General features: G+C 43.3%; 1 protein-coding gene across 1 annotated transcript in view; it reads right to left on the bottom strand.

The window, feature by feature from the left end:
* The window catches only part of lta4h (leukotriene A4 hydrolase), a 59,366-nt gene that overhangs the window by 5,911 nt on the left and 32,023 nt on the right, over positions 1-21,432 (bottom strand). Inside the window, exons 7-17 of the mRNA XM_033039363.1 lie at positions 21,156-21,228; positions 20,166-20,306; positions 18,324-18,347; positions 17,557-17,627; positions 13,409-13,520; positions 6,917-7,061; positions 6,725-6,828; positions 5,043-5,113; positions 3,392-3,446; positions 1,402-1,497; positions 80-162 (exon numbers count right to left, since the gene is read on the bottom strand). Of these exons, the coding sequence (XP_032895254.1) occupies positions 80-162; positions 1,402-1,497; positions 3,392-3,446; positions 5,043-5,113; positions 6,725-6,828; positions 6,917-7,061; positions 13,409-13,520; positions 17,557-17,627; positions 18,324-18,347; positions 20,166-20,306; positions 21,156-21,228 (975 nt within the window). The remainder of the gene's footprint in view (positions 1-79; positions 163-1,401; positions 1,498-3,391; positions 3,447-5,042; positions 5,114-6,724; positions 6,829-6,916; positions 7,062-13,408; positions 13,521-17,556; positions 17,628-18,323; positions 18,348-20,165; positions 20,307-21,155; positions 21,229-21,432) is intronic.

Genomic DNA, 21,432 nt, shown 5'->3' with positions numbered 1-21,432 from the left:
AAGTATGATTTCCCCAGGTTTCTTCATTTCTGAAAAGCCATTCAAATTCACATTTTCACCCCACAAACACAAATTCTACCTGAATTTTATCTCCGCATTTTTGACGTTGTTAAATTTGTAAAGGTCTTGCATTCTTTTCACATTGTTGAGTCGCAGTGGAGGCTAAAATCCAAAGAGAAATGTTGTTACTGGAAAATAAATTGTATTATCATTAACTAAACACCATCTCACCATTTTTAACACAATTTCACCTCGTTGCAAAATATTAATAAACATTTTCTTCTAAGCAGCTATTTTAAGAACATTTTACATCATTAGGGATTTTTCCTCAATATTGAAACAGAATAATTGGTCCAAACTAAAATATTTGAATTCTGTCATATTTGCTGCATTTTAAAAATAATTTAAAATATTGAGCAATCGATATTTAATTGGAAGACAGAACTTTGAACTCTGCCTGGGTGTAATTATTTATACCATTTTGTAATCCAGAAAACTAAATGCTGGGTTGAATTTAAAACTGCTGTCGAACAAAGGGCTACATTCATTAATGTGCGAATTTTAAAAGCACAAGTTTTAATATTATTTTTATAAACTCTAATGGTCAATGGCAAACCATTCTTATGGTCACCATATTTAGAAAAACAATTTAGTTTTAATAGTATTTTTATGGATTTTGTAACAGTCAATAGGAAAGGCACTGTCAATGTCACCATGAAACACTATACTTCCCTTTCCACTTTTAAATCTACTTTTGATCAAACTATCAGGCCTCTTCCAAATATCATATTAGGTAGCTGAACATCAAATGATTAAGAGCACCCATGTAAAACATCTGAGGATGTTTCCCTACATTGAAGACATCAAAACACCCATATTCTTGAAAATAATTTTCACGATTTAGAAAATGTTCAAATTCGTGAACCCTTTCTTTTTTTATATTGGATTATAGTAGAAGAATTGTTGGGGGGGGGGGGGGTGCGCTGTAATAGCTCACGGGTACAATAGCTATTGTACCCATGAGCTATTACAGCGCACCCCCCCCCCCCCCCCAACAATTCTTCTACTATAATCCAATATAAAAAAAGAAAGGGTTCACGAAAAGCTTTAGGGCGGCAATGTGGTGCAACAGTAGCTTTGCTGTTTGGGGATCACTGGTTGGCACGGACTCGGTAGGCCTGTTTCCACTCTGGATCTCTAAAGTCTAAAGCATCTGCAGTACAGGTTGCCAAGAATAAATGGGGGCACAAAATGATGGAACTGCAAGGCCATATAGTCTCTTCCATGTTGTGAGGAAATGAAAAATTATTTGTCATCTCTACTTCAGTAACTCAACTCGAGGAGCTAGTTTTCTGACATTCTGGACAAATGCACATTAATTCCCCCAAATCATTTCCTTACCTCCAACAGTAAAAGAGCAAGAAATTCAATCTTTTGTTGCGATGACATATTAATCAGATCCTTTTCACTAAAGCAGTTCAGTTCAGAATCAGATGCCTGCAACAATAATTTAATTATTTTTTTAAATTACCAAAGAATGATCTCAAAGTTCACCAGTAAATTACCAAGTACTGCCATTTAAAAAAAATGTTCCAACCATATAACAAAAATGAGATTCAGAACATAGGTACATGGATAGGACAGGTTTAGAGGGATTTAGGGTTAAACGCAGGCAAGTGGGACAGGTGTAGATGGGACATGTTGGTCGATGTGGGCAAGTTGGGCAGAAGAGCCTGTTTCCATGTTGTATGAATCTATGGCTCTATAGCTATAACACTCTTGATCTTTGAGACCAATCATGGTAGACTTAATATGTAGCAAAGAACTGCAGATGCTGGTTTAAATCGAAGATAGACAAAAATTCTGGAGTAATTCAGAGGGACAGGCGACATCTCTGGAGAGAAGGAATGGGTGACGTTCCGGGCCGAGACCCTTCTTCCCTGGAACACCTGGATAAGAGACACCTACGTCAGACTCTTTCATTGACGACATTATACCATCCAAGCTCAACACCAAACTGACGGGACTTGGAGTCAACACTTATCTCTGCAACTGGATCGTCGACTTCCTGACCAACAGACGCCAATCATGGCAGATAGGTAACAAGTCACCCTCTATGATAATCCTCAACACTGGTGCTCCGCAACGATGTGTTCTCGGCCCCCTTCTTTACTCCTTGTACACCCACAACTGTGCAGCCTTGTACAATTCTGATTAAATTTACAAATTCGCAGACAACACCACCATTGTGGACCGGATATCAAATAATGATGAGTCGGAGTGCAGGAAGGAGATTGAGGACCTTGTGTCCTGGTGTCGAGACAACAACCTTTCTCTCAATGTCAGCAAGACCAAGAAGAGAGTGATCGACTTCAGGAAGCGAAGCGGTACACATACCCCAACTTACATTGGCAGCGCCGAAGTAGAGATGGAGAGCGGAGTCAGGGGATGTGTGGAGAAGGCAGGAACGGGGTACTGATTGGGGATGATCAGCCATGATCACATTGAATGGCGGTGCTGGCTCGAAGGGCCGAATGGCCTACTCCTGCACCTTTTGTCTATTGTTAAAAACTTTAAATTCCTAGGAGTAAATATCACCAACGACTTCTCCTGGACCACCCATATTGAAGCAACGACCAAGAAAGCACACCAACGTCTCGACATCCTAAGAAGGCTTAGGAAGGTCGGCATTTCCCGAACAATCCTCACCAACTTCAACCGATGCACCATTATCGGGATGCATCGCAGCTTGGTTTGGAAACAGCTCCATCCAAGACTGCAAGAAATTGCAGTGAATTCTAGATGCAAACTCGACCATCACACGAACCAACCTCCCTTCCATTGACTCAATTTATACCTCACATGCCTCGGAAAGGCTAGCAACATAGTCTCTAGTGTGCAACTTAATGGTGGAATCTCTGGGAATAGATAAATACACGGAGAAAGTACACGGAGATTTAAAAAGAAAAAAAAGGGTCTTATGTAGGATTAAAGTAAATAGATTGGCGCACACACACACCTGGTTGGCCAAAGGGCCGGATGTCATGTGTAGGAAGGAACTGCAGATGCTGGTTAAAACCGAAGATAGACACAAAAAGCTGGAGTAACTCAGTGGATCAAACAGCTGGATCTCTGGAGAAAGGGAATAGGTGAAATTTCGGGTTGAGACCCTTCTTCAGACCTGGCCTGAGGCCATGCTGCATGTTCCTATGAACAGTGTTGTCAGCATTTTCTGTTTTTGTTTCAGGTTCGCAGTGTCTAGAGTTTTTTTTTAAACTTTCATTTTCAGACAGTTTAGGCACTTGCTTAATCATTAACTAAACATTTCACAAAGTTAACAAATGGGGGGGATGACTGGTTTATTTTTATTTGACAGATCGATTTTACTCACTGCGATCCACCGTTTACAGAGAGATCTGCAAGAGTCAGCCAAAGTGGTGTCGTAACTGCAAAACAAGCGCAACCACATATACTCTGGTGAAAGGCAGTTTTAACAAGTCGTGAAATGAAAGGATTATTCAAGAAAAAAAACTAATACACGGAGAAAGTACACGGTGGGATATTTTCTTAAATAGAGAATTGAAAAATTATTGTTGTGCCTAATGAAAACTGAGTTCCTGTACATGGAAAGTAGACAAAAATGCTGGAGAAACTCAGTGGGCGAGGCAGCATCTATGGAGCGAAGGAAATAGGCAACGTTTTGGGCCGAAACCCTTCTTCAGACTGTACATGTACTATCAGTTGAAGGTTTTGCACTACAACCAATCGATAAATGTTAGGTTAATTGTTAAAGAGCTTAAATTTTACTTTGAACGCTAAAAAGACAAGAATTCACTTCCACGTTGATTTGACAGAAGCAGATATCAAAATCAGGTAGCCCAATTTTTTTATTCTATTGATTCCGGCAACCCTTCGCTGACTACACCTGTTGAAGTTAACAGAAACCTTGTCTGACTAATAGAAAGATCTATATCAATGTAATGCTTAACAAATTGCTTCATCCAGCATGCTTACATATTTTCCACGTGCAAGTGATTGGAGAAATCTGGTAGATTGGTTCCAAAATTGGAGTACTTCCTCTACCAGAGCTGTCTGCCGACCCCAAATGGTTCTCAATTTAAGTGTTGGATTTAACTCCTAGATGACCATCTATTCACATTTCTGCTCTAATCAGCAAGACTGTTCTACCCTAACATTGCCAAACTCCTACCCAGGCTTAGATCATGTTACATGTATCTTAACTGAAACACTGCCTACCTCACCACCCCCACGTCTTCACTCACAATAATATCTTAATCTTAAAATCTTCATCTTAGTTTTAAAATCATTTCATGCACTTTCTCCTTCTATCTTAGCCTCCTCCAGAAGTCTTCAACTTCTCTGCAGTTAATTGTGGATCCCTGATTTTCACTGTTCCACCTTTGTCAGTCATGTTTCAATTGTCCTTGGACTAAACACTAGAATTCCCTGGCAAACTCTTCTCAGTCTCAAAATCCATCTCTGGCCTGATGCACATTTGTAAACGCTCATGCTGCATCTAGACATTTTGCTTTGTTCTTTATTTACAAGTTTCATTTACATATTGAAATGAATATTTCCCCTGGTTTTAGGGAAGTTTAAGTTTTTTCCTGCCTGCATTTTAAAAAAACCATCCTTGCACATTTCTACTGGAAACTGAATGGAAATTGAAGTGAATGGATAGGTCATTCCAAAGCCTTTGAAGATCCCTTCGACATCAATAGCATACAATTTTGTGTAATGTAATGATATATTTCAAAAGCTAAAAGGAACACGATACATTAAACTTTATTCATGGCTATTAATTATCATTGTTGGCTGAATGCATCCTTCTAAAAAGATTAAAGGCTGCTCAAAATATCACAGTTCCAGAAATATTTCAATTGAGATTACAATAATTTAAAATGAACTGCTGGTTTTCCTGAAGTGAATAAATTATTGAAGTAATTGTTTTAAATCACAGATAATGTTCATTTTTAAAAAAGGTGCCTTGGTTTAATTAATTACGACAAAAGACTACTCACTGCGGTGTGAATGGCGGTATCCCAGGAGAATGGAACCATGCATTCCAGTCAACTTGATTCAACACATCAGTCTGGTGAATAGTGAAATTATTAGTGGCACACCACAAATAATGCCTCAACTTCTCTCAAGTGCTACTTCAAACAATGCCTCAACTTCTAATATAGAAAAATATGTTCAAGAATTAAAATAATTAGTGCTATCTAGTCAGCGGACAGACTAGACAGGATTAAAGGTTGAAGAGTATGAGATTAGATTACAGGATTATTTGGATTTGTAGGAAACACTGTTGGCTTTCCTGGTCCACAAGAAAACTTTCTCAAGGATTCACGTCTTCACACCATCTTTCATCTTCCAAGTTTACAAAAGCCTGGTCAACATTTGTTGATACTAACTTTCTAAACAAAACATGGACACTCAGCACTTGAAAAGCATTCTACAAGTGACCCAACCCAACTTTCTCTGTTGAACTAACTCTCATTTCACTGCTTGAAACCACCTAGAGATAAATTGGTTTCCTGTTTGACTTAACATATGAATCTACATTCAAGCTTTGCCCAGTTATCTTTAGGTGGAAGGGAGAGAGAGAGAGAGAGAGAATTAAAATCATTCTGGGTCACATTTCCTCAGCATGTTTCACTTTAATTATAACTGGCTTGTCTCAGTACAGCTGGGTCATGCTGTAATATGGAGTCAGGATAAAAAAGTTTTTTGACAGCAGCCTCAATGTAACAAAGCAACATGGTTTTGCTTTTCCTGGACATTATTCTAACAAGGAAGCTCCTAAAGTCCTTATTCATCCCGACTCCCATTGTGGAGGCAGCAAAACCCACAGCAGAGACAGGGTAGACAGTGGCACAGAATTAGTAGACAGTCAAAACCTTTTCCCCCAGGGTAGAAACGTGAAAGACTGACAGTCTTTGGTTTAGTGTGATAGGGGCAAAGATTAAAGATGATCTTCGCACACAAACACACACACGTAGCTGCCTGGAATGTGCTGCCAGGAGCGATGGTGGAGGCAGATACGATTGCAGCATTTAAGAGGCTTTTCGGTATGTACAGGGATGTGCATGGAATGGTGGGATACGGATCAGATGCAGGCAGAGATTAGTTTAACTTGACATTACGTTTAGGATGGACATTGTGCGTCAAAGGGTGTGTTCATGCTCTGTACTGTTTTGTGTTCTAGTAGTTGCTAAACAGGGAGATGCCTCCAAACTTCCAGTTCAGGAGTCAACTTTCATAGCAGGCTAATTTTTTGTTTAGAAAATCAATGTGTAGAATAATAAAACTTAATTTCCCAGACATTTTTTAAGTGGAGGGAGCACTAAGCACTTCTGTGACAACAAAATAACTGCTGTAATATTGTTGTACAACAATGCAGATATTTGTGGAACTAATGCAAGCTGCGTATTATAATTCTATAGTGTTGCACAGCAAACGGCTATAACAACTAGCCTATTCTAAGGCTATTCTAGAGACATCAAATGAAACATGGAGAGGTGTTGTGAGATTCCAAAAGTTCCTTCAGTGTTAAAATGCGGTGAAGTGATGGAAATAAAAACAACATTCATGAATCAGTAAGCAGCTAATTTTCAGATTTCTATTTTAAGGGATCATTGCAATTTCACATTGATAAAATGTGAAAATAAAAATGATCACAGACCATTCTAAAGACATTCACCTTATTACAAAAATATGAACACAGGCAATTCTTCCAGTCTTCCGTGGTTATGCTGCGGTAGGCGAAAGTCTGAATGTAGTACTTGAGGAACCCCATGAAGATTTCTAGAAATATAAGTGGAACAAATTGTTTTCAACTTCACTTAAAATACCCATTTAAGCAGATGAATAGTTTTGAACATGGAGTATTTACCTGGCCCTCCAAGTAGCTCCTCCAAATGATAAAGTAAAGCAAATCCCTTTTCATAAGGTACTGATGAAAATGCATCATCAGGGTCAATGTTACGGAGTTCAGGAATTAGACTGGTCAAAGGATTAGTCGGACCAAATGTCTTAACCTAGTACAAAGCATAGATTTTAATTACATTTCTGAAGTTGGTATTTACTATGTAATGAAACAAAACAGATCTTATTTATTCTTTACCCAGAAAACCAAAATAAATGATATATTTCTCAATGCATCAGTGATGTCACAGGATAAAGTATCAAGTAAATGCCTCAGATTCGTACAGTTACCATTTGGAATCTGTTTAACATGTAGATTTACCTAAGTAAAATAATTTAAGATTAAGTTACTTTCACCTAACTGGTGTTAAACTTCAGAATCAATTTTACTGGTGGAAAAACCTTGTAAAAAGCTGTGTTCATTATTGTGGTACATTATATAATACTACAAAAGAGCATTATATCCAAGCACCTATTCCAGGTGCAATGATTTTTCCAGGATACAACTCTTAGGGTGGACTCTCTTAAGCTCAAGACAATAATTTATAAATACATAATTGCTGTATATCCCAAGGGATGCCCAGGAAATAGAATCAGACAAACTAGATATCTATTGATAATTATTATTAAATATACAAAGGTTTTTGAAACACAGCAACTGAGTGCTTTTTTAAAAATTAATTTTAAGTAAAGCACTCAGTTGTTGTTAACTTGAAAATTAACTCCAGGGAGTTTTGGATGGAATAATCTTTGATAGATCTACATATCGCAAAAAGGAGGAGCCATCTTGGGGAACGGCTGCTAGCCAGCAGCCGTCCGTTTTAATTCGCTTTTTTAAAAAAAAGTTTTTAGTGAGTCTTGTTTAGTGATGTTTGGAGATATGGACTTTCTAATATGGGGGGTAGGGGTCAAAGTTTACTTCTAGGTCCCTACCTGGTCGGTGAGGCAGCTTTTTCTCCGGGCTGCCCGTCGACCCGTCCTCGTGGCCTACCAGCTGGCTTGGAGTGCCATTTCCTGGCGGGGACCGCCCAGCACCTCGGCCTCGGTGGCCGCACAGCGCTGGAGCGCTATCGTGGAGCGGAGCGGGCGATGCCTTGCCTGGGTCGCCGCGCTGGAGTTCCGGTGAGCTGTGACCGCCGTGTTCAACACCTCCGGGCTGCGGGTCTGCAGAGCGGAGCAGGCGGCGCCGATTTCAACATCGGGAGCCTGGGAGCTCCAAACCGGCGCGGCCTTGTCGGCTTCGGAAGCCCCGGTCTCCAGCTAGAAAGTGGCCGTTCCAGGTGGCCCAGCTGCTGAGAGGACTCTCCCGACGCCGGGGCAAAATCACCACCCGGTGAGAACGGCCAGGAACATCGGGCCTCCGTAGATGCAATTGCGGTGGCCTCAATAGGCCTGACTTTGGGGTGAACTTGGGGTTGGGGACTGGACATTGTGTCTTCCCCAACCCCAGTGGTATCCATTGTTGGGGGGATGATTTTTTGTCTGTATGGTAATCCTGTTAGTCTTTGTCCAAGATGGCTGTCGGAAGGGAGAGTGGACGCTGGCGCGCTTTAGCTGCCGCTACTCTCTCTTCACATTGTGTTTTTGATTTTTTGTTTTTGGACTGAATTCTGTTTTTAATTTGTGTTTCTGTGATGTCTTTATTATTTATTTTATTCTGATTATATGTTTATATTCCTGTTAATCTATGTAAGGTGTCCTTGAGATGTCTGAAAGGCGCCCAAAAATAAAATTTATTATTATTATTATATCACTTGGATACTTGACCTTGAAAAATCTACAATTCTGAAATTTAATACGAACTTGTGGAAACTAGGTGTAACACACAGTAGAGTGCTGCTGCATCCATTTCGAGACTGCCGACCACACACGCAAATACTTTTTAGGGGTTTCCATCAGCATTAGAAACTCTCTCCCCTCACCCTCATCCTCCCCCCCACACGCGCACACACACACACACACACACAAAGTGACTAATAAAAACTGTAATATAGTATACAATATTCATCTCCAGGCTGAGTCGCAACCACAAAAATAACACTCCTCTCCTTTCAGATCAAATACTTTTTACTAAGTAATTTCTCCTGAAACCATTCCAGTTAAGGGATAACAATCAATCTGCATTTTGCCCTGCTTTGCCAAGCAACTGCACTATATCTGCAGTGGCCATCTGGAGCTCCCAAATGCAAACCATTTTAAATTGCTTTCCCATTACAACACCGACCTGCCTGTTCTCAGCCTCCTCCTCCACCAGGACGCAGACAAATGTCAACTAGAAGAATAACACCTTATATCTACTATAAACCCATTGACTCCTAGTTATCTGGACTACACCTCCTCCCACCCTGCCTCTTACAAAGACACCATCCTCTACCATCAATTTCTCTGTCTCTGCCACATCAGCTCCAAAGATGAGGCTTTCCATTCTAGGACATCCGAGATATCCCGTTTCTTTGGGAAACATAGTTTACCCCCCTGCTGTCATACATGGATTCCTCACCCGCATTTCCTTTGTGGCCTGTGGTTCTGTTTTTGATCCCTCACACCCCTGACAGAACAAGGATAGCATTCCCCTGGTCCTTACCTTTCACTCCACCAGCCTCCGTATTCAACATATCATTGTCCAATATTTCCACCACCTTAACCGTGACCAACCACCAGTCACATCTTCCCATTCACACCGCTTTCCACTTACTGCTGAGACTATACCCATCTCATCTCCTTAGTTCATTCATCCCTTTCCATCCAAACCATCCACGCCCAGGTACTTTCCCCAGCAACTGCAGAAGATGGAACACCTCTCTTTAGACTTTTCCCTCTCATCCACCCATGGACGCCAACAGTCCTTCCAGGATAGACAGAGGATCACGTGTACATACTCTATCCTCATCCACTGCATTTGGTGCTCCCGCTGTGGCCTCCTTTACTTCGGCGAAACAAAGCATAGATTAGGCGACCATTTTGCCGAACACGTGCTCAGTTTGTCAAGGCCTGCTGGATCTCCTAGTTGATAGCTGTTTTAACTCCCCTTCCCACTCCCACATTCACCTTTCTGGCCCAGCCTTCATCCATTCCAGAGTGAGGGGACATGCAAACTTGAGGATCAGTACCTCATAGACTGCTTGTGTAGCTTTCAACCCAACGGAATGAACATTGAATTCTCCAATTTTAGTTAACTATCCTACAAACACCCCCCCCCCCCCCCCCTTTTTCTCCCATCTTCCCTGCCCCACCTGGATGAGTACCCATTTTGCCCTTTCCAGTCCCCCATCTCCTTCCACCTATATTCCCTCTTCTGGCTTCACACTTCGTGCCTCTTCTATCCTTACAGTATATCACAATTTGTCTTTTCACCTCTGGCCTTTGTATAACCATCTGCAAATCAAAAACCTCCCTCATCTGCACTGACACATCACTCGCCAGACTTTGTCCCATCCCCATCTCTCTTCCATCTTCCTCCCCACTGCGCCCTAATGCCCATGATCAGTCTGAAGGAGAACTAAAATGTCGCCCATCCATGTTCCCTTGAGATGCTGCCTGGCCCACTAAGTTACTCCAGCAATGTCTTTTTTTAAAAACCTTGTTTTCCAACTAGATAGTCTACAACTCAATGGTATGAACATTGAATTCTCCTATTTCAAGTGGTCCGATCCCCTCTGTTCCTTTCTCACTCCTTCTGACCTACCTGAGCCATTTACACACCACCACCCAGGAGCCTATCACCACGTTTGTGGACTGTGTTGCATGTGGAGTTACCAGTCATGGCTACTCACAGCTTCCTAATCTCAGGAAGGACCTCACTACTCCATTAGAACAGTCAACTAAGGTTTGCAATCAAGAATAGATAATTTTATCTACTTTCCTTCCATGGACAGGTGGCACAGGGGAAACCTGCATTGCTGGCAAATCCTTAAGTAGAGCACCTCATTGACTGCACATTCATTGACTGTATTGAACCAGTGTTAACCCCACGAGTATGCTTCTGCAAGAGTACAAGCCCCGCTCGTAGCTTTCTTTGCAAAAATAAATTGCTCCAGCAGATAATGCTCTTCATCAGTCTGTCAAGGTCCCTCTGAATACCATTATTCTATCCCTGTATCCCACAAGTCCCCTGCTGAGCACTCTCATTTCCTTCTCCCATTATGACACCGTACATCCTTGCAGCATTAGTGCTGCCTGTAACATGCTTGTTTTGTTTTTTAAATTCCAGCATATTTTCTATAAAAGTAATTTATGACCAAGGAGGCAATAGGGAGTAGCTAGTGGGAATGCTGCAACACCGTTCCAGAGACCTAGGTTCAAACCTTGACCTTGGATGCTAAAGGCATGGTATTTGCCTGCTCTCTCGGTGACTACATAGGTTTCCTCTGGGTGCTCTGTTTCTCTTACATATCCCAAAGATATTCAGGTGGTAGGTTAACTGACCATTGTAAATTGCCCCTAGTGTGCCGGTGAATGGTAGTTCCTGGGGGATTTCGTGGCAGTGGGAAAAATAAACACATTAATTAGGATTTAATGTACGATTAGCGTAAAATAGTGGTTGATGGTCAGAGTGGACCTTGTGGGCTGAAGGGCCTGTTTCTATGCTGTATTTCTGATTCTAAAGTACATGCATTTGGAAATTGAAAGATTTAAAAACAGTTACGAAAAGATGTCATTTCTTTAATGAATAGTTAGAGTAACTGAATAAGTTAAGCCACAAACATATGATTCAATGAAAGGATCAATGCCCTGCTGTCAAAAGCATGCAGCCATAGTTCTATTCACTAGATGTGTTCAGTTCCATATGTCCATATAATTACAAACATACAGATTTTAAGTGAGAATTTATAAATAATTTTGTACTCTCGCGAAAAGGGAATTAATGACTCACCTTTATTTCAAACAGAATGAGGAGAAAAACCCACAAAGATTGCAATAAAGTTCATATTTAACTTAAAGAAGACAATAGCACCCTCCGCTGTCTGAAAAATGCTACTTGTACGAACTAGTGATATGTCTTCACAAAGTTACCATCACATACCTACACAGCTCTAGGGGATAGTGGAATCAAGGGATAAGCTTGACAAATTTACAAGTGAGTTTTGAAGAAGTAACAAGGCAACAGATAAAAAGGAAACCAGTCCATGAGTGCGTCTGGATTCTGAATAGACATCAATGGAGCTGGCGGCCTCTTGCTGGGACTTCTAGAGCTCCAAAACCGTGGAGCCTGCAGACTTTAACATCCCGGAGTGGGCGATCCCTTTGCCAGGGGTCGGCCTTTGGTGCTCCAACCTGCAAGAGCTATGGACTTTAACATCACGGAGCTCACGGTCCCCTGGTTAGCGACCGACTTCAGAACTGCAGGAGTTCGACCGCCCTGATGAAGGAGCTTAGACGGCTCCGATGTGGGAGCTCGATTTGCGGCTGCGGATGGTTCGGCTCCTCACGACCGCGGGAGGTAAAAAGATAAGACTTTATTGCCTTCCATCATGGAGGGGAATGTGGAGGAGCCGCTGTGGTGGATGTTTATGTCAAATTTTCTATGTAGTTGGGTGTCTTGTTGTTTTTTTTTGGTATGACTGTACAGCAAACCAAATTCCTCATATGTTGCAAAACATACTTGGCCAATAAATTACGATTATGATTATTATGATTATAAAGTACTACTATGTTACTGCTCAAGAGTTTATATCATAGGAGGTAATGTGTCATTGTGGATAGAGTATTAACTAATGAACAGAAGTGAGATAAATGAGCAATTTTCAGGTTGGCGAGCTGTAAGTAGTGAGGTGCCCCAGTGCTTAATGTTGGGTCTCAAATATTTACCACTTGTTTGAGGATTTAAGGGAACTATGAGTAAAGTAGCCATATTTGTTGATGAGGCAAAGATAGACGGGAAAGCAAGCTGTGCGTAGGATACAAAGAGTGTGCAAAGGGACACCAAGTCAGTGAGACAAAGCTTGGCAGTGTGATGTGATGTTTTTAACTCCAACAGGGAAAACAAAGACAGAATATAATTTAAATGTAAAGAAACTACAGAATGCTGCGGTTGAGAATGAATTATGTATCAATGTACAAACAACAAAGCTAACAACAGGCATAGCAAGTAATTAGAAGGCAAATTAAATGTTAGCCTTTACTGCAAAGGGATTGAAGCTTCAAAGCATAAATAGAAGTTCCGCTATAATGTATAAGATCTTGGCAAGATCCTAAATCTCTGGAATTCCCAATAAGGCAATGGAGACAGTGTCATCCAGATCCAGTTTGGAACAACAGATGTGGGAAGCAGGAAAGAAAGCAAGCTTGAGGCCAAGGTTGGATTAGCTTTGAACTCACTGAGTGATGGAGCAGGCTCATGGTGTTTATTTTGCTCCTACATCTGAACGATACAAAACACACTATAGCAAAGGAATATAACTTGATACGGTGTACAACATTGTGCATCTACTGGGATTACTATAACAAATAATGTACTCACTGCTTCCAGTAGATCCTTCCAACCTCCAAGCGCTACAAACTGCCTGCATTGCTCCTCAAACATGCACCGACATATCATGCGTTCCAGGTACACTGTATGGCCTTCATTTAACCTAATGTCAATAGAAACAAAATGATTCATTTCCATCAAATGTGACCCAAGAACTCACTATACTTATTGAAAGTTGTCAGACCAATACATTGGAATACTTTCTGATATTCTACATGAAAGGTCGGACAGGAAGAGTGGCTAGCACCAGCACATGGAGCATAATTTAGAAACAACACATCTAATTGGTGCAGCAAGGTTTCTATGGCAATCGTATTAGATCGTGCAGGTATACTCTATCGTAATATAATATTAAAAAATTGAAGTATAACATTGAACGACTTTAAATTGCTGGTTACAATGAAATTGGTACACGTTAGAAGACAGAATCAGGCAAGTCTCTGAAATAAATCCAAGCAACATTTTCCACATGGCCTGTTTTTATGGAAACTACCAATGTCACAGATACAGCCAAGTCAGCTCTTGAAAACAAGCAAATACAGTCACTGTTAATGTGAATACAGATATGCCATACCTGCATAAATCTGCTGCTGTGATATAACAACATTAACTGTATCTTTGAAATATCCAACATAATTTAATGACAAATGAAGATTCCTCCTTAAGCCTTCCTTTCAGGACACCAATTATCTGTAATGCAGCATTTTTTTTTTTCCTTAAACGATTCCAATTTGGGAGGCATTGACAACTAATGAGAAGCGACTAGAACATGGAGAGATAATAGTTTGGCTAAAAACCAACCCTGCTTGAAAAAGGAATGCCAAACAGGCAGAGACCCAACAGTGTTGCATCTTTTCCATCGGGAACAAACGGAATCATTTGATCCTTAAATACAAGAACCCATTTAACAGTATTGAATGCTGCACCAGAATGAAACATCCTCACCTAATAAATTCTGCTGCCTACTTTGAAAAAGAGACAAAGTAAATGGCCCGAAGGAGAGTCTACTCTGTGATTTTTAGAGTTATAAAGCTTCAACAAAATAAAGGTCACCATGTAAACCAAAATCATCAAGAATTGTAGGAGAGGAATTAAAAAGACTCAACCAGAGAAACTGTATCTAGTTGTCCGCTAGATCAAAGATTTAACTGCATGAGGGCAGAAGGGATAGCTGGAATATTAAGAATATTTTGTATCAGTTTTTACCACAACCAAAAACTTCCCTGAAGGCAAGTAATGCCCGTCCCACTTAGGAAACCTGAACGGAAACCTCTGGAGACTTTGCGCCCCACCCAAGGTTTCCGTGCGGTTCCTGGAGGTTTTTGTCAGTCTCCCTACCTGCTTCCACTACCTGCAACCTCCGGCAACCACCTGCAACCTCCGGGAACCGCACGGAAACCTTGGGTGGGGCGCAAAGTCTCCAGAGGTTTCCGTTCAGGTTTCCTAAGTGGGACAGGGGCATAATAAACAGGCCCTTTGGCCCACCGAGTCCGCTGAACAACAATCGCCCTGTACAAACACTATCCGACACACTAGGGACAATTTACAATTTTACAGAAACCAGTTAACCTACAAGACTGTATATCTTTGGAGTGTGGGAGAAAGCTAGAGCACCCGGAGAAAAGACACGTGGTCATAGGAAGAACGTACAAACTACATACAGACGGCACCCATGGACAGTATTGAACATGGGTCTCTGGCACTGTAAGTCAGCAGTTCTACCGTAAAGTGACAATGCCGCCCTAAGCTAGAGTAGAAATCGTAGGTCCTGGATTACATATACGAATACAATATAATACAATGAACTTTATTTTTCCGTTAGGAGCTTTGGTTTCTGCAGCCATACAACAAAAAGAAACAATTTCACAAGACACACAACCAACTCAATACACACAGACATCCATCACAGTGAATCTCCTCCTCACTGTGATGGAAGGCAAAGTCTTGTCTCTCCCCTGCTCTCCATCCTCTCCCGTTGCTAAAGCCCCCAGCGGGCAATGGTAAGTCCCGCGGCCGTTAACGCCACGCCGGCGATGTAAGGCCCTGCTCCGGGTCTTGACGTTGGAGTCCCCGGTGGCCCATGGCAAGTTCCGCGGCCGTTAAAGCCGCGCCGGGCAATGTCAGGCCCCGCTCTGGGCCGTTTTCAGCCCCGCAACTCGGGCGGGAGAAGCGGCCGCCACAGGAGATCCGAAAACGGTCTCCCACCAGGGACCCAAGAGCTCCCGATGTTACCATCCACAGGCCTGCAGCTAGAGCCCCCGAAGTCTGGTCGCAGCCATGTGCCACCGCAGCACTCCCCGCTCCGAAGCCGGCCAGCCCCACGATGGTAAGTCCGCAGGTTCTCCGTCTAGAGCCCCCAGGTCGTTCCGGTTGGAGGCCGCTCCACGGTGCTAGGCCCCAATGACAACGGAGACCCGACAGGGAAATGGTCGGGTCTCCCGTGCAGAGAAGAGATTTGAAAGTTCCCCCCCCCCCCCCCCCCCCCACATATACACAGTTAAAAACAATATAAAAACCACAGCAAACTACACAGTGAACGGGACAATTTTTTTTTTTTTTAAAGGACAGACGAACTGCAGGGGCCGCTGCCATTACAGCGCCGCCATCATTAGATATCGGTGAGGTGCACTGTAGACTGGAGGGTGGCTAATGTTGTGCTTCTATTTAAGAAGGGTTTCAAATAAAAAATTCGGAAGCTAAGCCTTTCTCCACACTGCAAGACTCTATGGCTACTCTCCATCCTCTGGGAACTAGCCTGCAGCTAGAGAAGACACAAAGATCATCATCAAGGCCCCCACAATCGTTTGTTCATTTATCCATCTTCATGTTCTTCAAGTGCCCCAACATCTCTTTCTTAATGGTAGACAAAATTGCTGGAGAAACTCAGCGGGTGCGGCAGCATCTATGGAGCGAAGGCCTATTTCCTTCGATCCATAGATACTGCCGCACCCGCTGAGTTTCTCCAGCAATTTTGTCTACCTTCGATTCTCCAGCATCTGCAGTTTCTTCTTGAACATCTCTTTCTTAATCACTAACTGCCTTTGCATATTAGTATTCTCCACACTGATCTCTCTGTCTTGCTCTTTCATGAAAATAGATGCAAAGTACTAGTTTAGTACTTCGCCACCATCCAGAACTCCAAGCACAAATTTCCTCCTTTTTCCTTGAAAGATCATAAGGTCGTAAAGAATAGTAGAATTAGGCCATTCGGCCCATCAAGGCTACCCCACATTCAATCATGGCTGATCTATCTCCCTCCGAACCCCATTCTCCTGCCTTCTCCCCATAACCTCTGACACGTGTAATCATCAAGAATCTATCTATCTTTGCCTTTAAAATATCCACTGACTTGGCCTCCACAGCCTTCTGTGGTAAAGAATTTCACAGATACACCACCCTCTGACTAAAGACATTTCTCCTCATCTTCTTCCTAAAATAACGTCCTTTAATTCTGAGGCTATGACCTCTAGTTCTAGACTCTCCCACAAGTGGAAACATCCTTTCCACATCCACTCTATCCTCGCCTTTCAATATTCTGTATGTTTCAATGAGGTCACCCCTCATTCTTCTGAGCTTCAGCGAGTACAGGCCCAGTGCCGACAAACGCTCATCAGAGGCTAACCTACTCATTCCTGGGTTCATTCTTGTAAACCTCCTCTGGACCCTCTCGAGCCAGCACATCCTTCCTCAGATATGGTGCCCAAAATTGCTCACAGTACTCCAAATACGGCCTCCTCTAGTATCTTTGCTTACAAGTCCCTTATAGAGCCTCATCATTATATCCCTGTTTTTGTATACAAACCCTCTTGAAATAAATGCCAGCATTGAGTTTAGGCTGCTTAGGAATATTGGCACTTTTCCAATCATCTGGGACCACTCCTGACTCTACGGATTTCTGAAATACCACTATCAATGCCTCCTCAATCTCGAAAGCCACCTCTTTCAAAACCCTAGGGTGCAGTCCATCTGGCAGATCCTACCTTATCCCTGGCTATCCTCTTGTGTTTAATATAAGTATAAAAAACTTTGTTCTGCGTGGACAAGTTGAGCCGCAGGGCCTCTTTTATGAAGCTATGACTCTTCATGATTAGCAACCATACAAGATGAAGTCAAATTCCAGACATGATTCACATACTTACCAAAAATGCTCCCAGGTTTTGTTGGTGACCAGATTTCCTGTCCAGCTGTGGGAGATTTCATGTGCAATTACCTATGAATAAAAGTTTTGTTTATTCAATTAATACTTTGACATTCAACATGTAACATTTGTGCAGTGAATGAAAGCAGCTGCCCTAGCTGAGCTGAAGAGGTATTTCATTCCCCACAATTAGCCTATAATCAGTGGCTATCTTCATTTCATTTAGACATCATCCTTTCGGTGTTTAAAGAGCTCGCTGGTGCACTCTGCGAGTTGGGAGTGGCCATGGAAATGGTACGAGCCAGGGATTGGTCGGCTGGTCATTCTATTCACACTCAATTTACATTTTATATTTATTTTATTTCAGTTTCTGGCGCTCCATGGTGTTTTAGAGACACGGGGGGGTGTCATTAGCGAGCAAGGGGTGTATTATCATTTTATTATCACATGATCTCTGTTAATCAAGAAAAACCGTAAGCCAGAAGAGCTCTGGAACAGAGGGTGCCTGAAAATCGGTGTTCAACCTGTATCAATCTTTTAAAAATTCAATATTACATCCTCTCATGAGTAGCTCAGTCAAAGTTCCAAAGTTCATCAGAAGCATCAGAAATAAATGTTAACTTCGCTCAATTTGCAAGAGATCCTTACTTTGATATTTTTATTCAAGTCATGGCATAGGCCAACAACGGTACCACCAAAGTTCTCTTAGTAAAATTCATTTGAAAATAATCACACATCATCGAGAAGACACAGTAAATGTGTACTTACATTAGAAAGACTTTTATCACCAGCCTAGGAGAAGACAAAAAACATATTATACATTCTGCAAACTTCAGCAAGAAAAACTGGAAATAAAAATTCATGATGGCACTGTGATGCTGCCCTAAATTCTCACACCAAAAAATGATCCAAGATTCAGTTCAATTCACAGGGACACAAGCATTTTGAGAGAAAAACACAGAAACGTGCCAAAAAACTATACATAAGTAAAGGTCTGATCTTGTTATCTTCCAGTTTGCGCGGTCATTTTATTTGCGCAAAAACGGCATGGGATAGCGCTACGATTTTTTGCCAGCTTACTCGCCGTTCTCATGTTCTGCGATTGCACTAACTTTCGTTCCGATCGGTGGTCTAATGTAAAAGTTAGGGAGGTATAAAAATGTTAAAAAACGCGCGAGCGCAGATTGATCTCCTCTCCTGCCGTTCAGCACCACACGATTGGTCTTTTCTCCCGTCACTCCACGGAACGGCCCACCCCTTCATGCACCATTGCGTCTTTACTGGAGCTGAGGATGGCCGGCGGACGTTTCCAACCGGACACAATTTTCGGAGGGACCGGAAACTGCCCAGCCCGGCCCGGCCAAACTGAGAGCGGAGAATTTGATCCCGGCGGACGAGAACGACCAGCGACCACTGTGAGTCCCCATCGCACCGTGTTCCAGCACCTTCCCCACCCCATCTGGTCCCCCTCGCTGGCTCCTGCCCCTACCCCGTGATACCACCCTCTCCCCAACAACCCCCATCTTTTCTCCAAGCTCTCTCCCCACGCCCACACACACCCCCCTCCCCCACAACCCCCCTCCACAAGCACCCCCCCCACAACCCAACACTGCCCACCCCACCACCATCACCCTCCCACAACCACCCCACCTCACAGCGGTAGGCCACGGCAGTGGTATGCCATGGCAGCGCTCCCCCCCCCCCCACCTGATGCTGTCCAGTCCCCAGCTTCAGGACGCTCCCGCACCCCCCACCAGCCCCCGCCTGAAGCCGTCCCCGTCCCCAGCTGCAGGATGCTCCCCACCTGAAGCCGGTGGGGAAAGGCAGCGGTAGGCCACGGCAGTGATAGGCCACAACATCGATAGGCCACGGTAGCCCCCGTCTGAAGCCATCCCCCTCCCCCAGCTGCAGGGCACTCCCCCCACCCCACCGGCACCCGACAGCCCCCTCCTGAAACCGTCCCATCTGCCCCGGCTGCAGGAGGCTCCTACCCCCCCCCCCCCAACCCCCCAATCGGCCCCCGCCTGAAGCTGTCCCCCTTCCCCAGCTGCAGGAAGCTCTCCCCCCCCCCACACCGCCCCCCACCCCGACTGAAGCCTTCCCGTCCCCAGCTGTAGGATGCTCCCCACCGGTCCCAACAGAAGCCGGTGGGGAGCGGCAGGGGTAGGCAGCAATAGGCTACGGCAGTGGTAGGCCATGGTGCACTCCCCCAAAGGCCCCGCCTGAAGCCTTGCCCTTCCCCAGCTGCAGGACGCTCCCCCCACCGGCTCCCGACAGCCCCCACCTGAAGCCGTTCCCCGGCTGCAGAACGCAACAAGAGACGCAACAAGTAAGAATGGACTGAATAAACCCCATCTTTAACGTTTAAACGCATGGGGTAGTAAGGGCAAGAGGCAGAGTGGGGGGTGAGGGGAGATGGGGGGGGGATCAGGGGTGTCACAACGGGAAACCATCAGCCGCACCTGCGCAGTTAGGGGCTATGGGTGAGTGGTGGAATATTACATTGGGGGAATGGGTGAGTGGTGGAATATTGTGTTGGGGGACCAGGCCTCCTGTGTGACTGGGACCCAATGGGTTCCACTTAGTCTAGTATATCTTTTCATATCTTACCAGCAGAGTTGGTGTTACGAAGGTGAGGCATGGGTTCTCCATTCCACCATATGGAAATGAGGGAGGAAGGACGAGGAGATCATATTGTCCCCACACATAAGCTCCGACGAGGTTTTCAGCAGTTTTCAGCATGGTTTCCGTCTGTTACAACATAAAATGTATTTAGGATACACAAAGTCGCAGGAAGGTAGTCTGCGTCGCCAGTTATATATACTGGGAGCATCGCTTCAATAACAACCTTTATGCAACAAATGTATCCCTGCAAGTCTAAGAGGAGACAGCACACCATTTTAAATTGGTGACAATCTCCCAGTTCTCCCCACCGTGTTCCAATAGCTGTTGGCCCGGATCCAGGCCCTGCTCCAAAGCTACTCAAGAGAGAGCAGAAAATCAAAGATATGAGTACAAAGCATGTTCAGTTTATTCTACTATTCAATGTGCATGGCTTATTCTCAATGCTCAGAGTTCTGGTGTGCGGTTCAACAACTCTCCCTCCAATTTTCCTTGCTTTTCTACACGGGAAAAAATAGACCTGGAGGGCTGACTAGAAAGGAACTGATCCACCCCGGGGAGGAGGACAATCAAAAACAGGGTCTTGAAGGAAGCAGTTCTCCAAATACAAAGGTATTTAGAGAACAAATTGCACATATTTGGAACTGAAGGCTTAAGCAATTCATTAAAGTAGACCTGAATTAGTTGATGTTGGTAGAATTGGGTACTATTGGAATACACATGGAAACTGCCACCATGTCTTTGGATGTTACCAAGGGACCATCAGCACATCTGGTTGAGGCAGGGGCAAGGAAATCATAGACACCAGAGGTAAAGCTTAACGGAAGTACTAAGGATATGACCTAATAGTAGAAAGTGTAACCAACTGCAGATGAGTCCAACCGAATAATGCATCCACTTATCAAAGTTTGCAAAAAACCAGCAGAGCAGCACTATAATTACATTCCAAGTGCGTATCCAATAGTACAAGAAACAAACCTCTGTAAATTCACTTGCAGCAGCATCCACCATCTCTTTCTCTGACCAGACGCGAGACCTTGGACCAATCACTCTGCAAAGTACATTCACTGTCATATAAATAATTAACATGGAAGACAAGCATGTGTTTATAGAATTTAACACTTTTATTAATCTTCAGGACGTGACAAAAAATGATAGACAAATTACTACATTTAAAAGTAATACAAAATCCCTTCCCTAACCGTTAGAATACAAAACAACTCGGTGATATAGGTATCTGATTAACAGGCTTTTA

This window comes from Amblyraja radiata, chromosome 21 (genome assembly GCF_010909765.2).
Source record: "Amblyraja radiata isolate CabotCenter1 chromosome 21, sAmbRad1.1.pri, whole genome shotgun sequence".
NCBI lineage: Eukaryota > Metazoa > Chordata > Chondrichthyes > Rajiformes > Rajidae > Amblyraja > Amblyraja radiata.
This window is presented reverse-complemented; position numbering and strand designations above follow the sequence as displayed.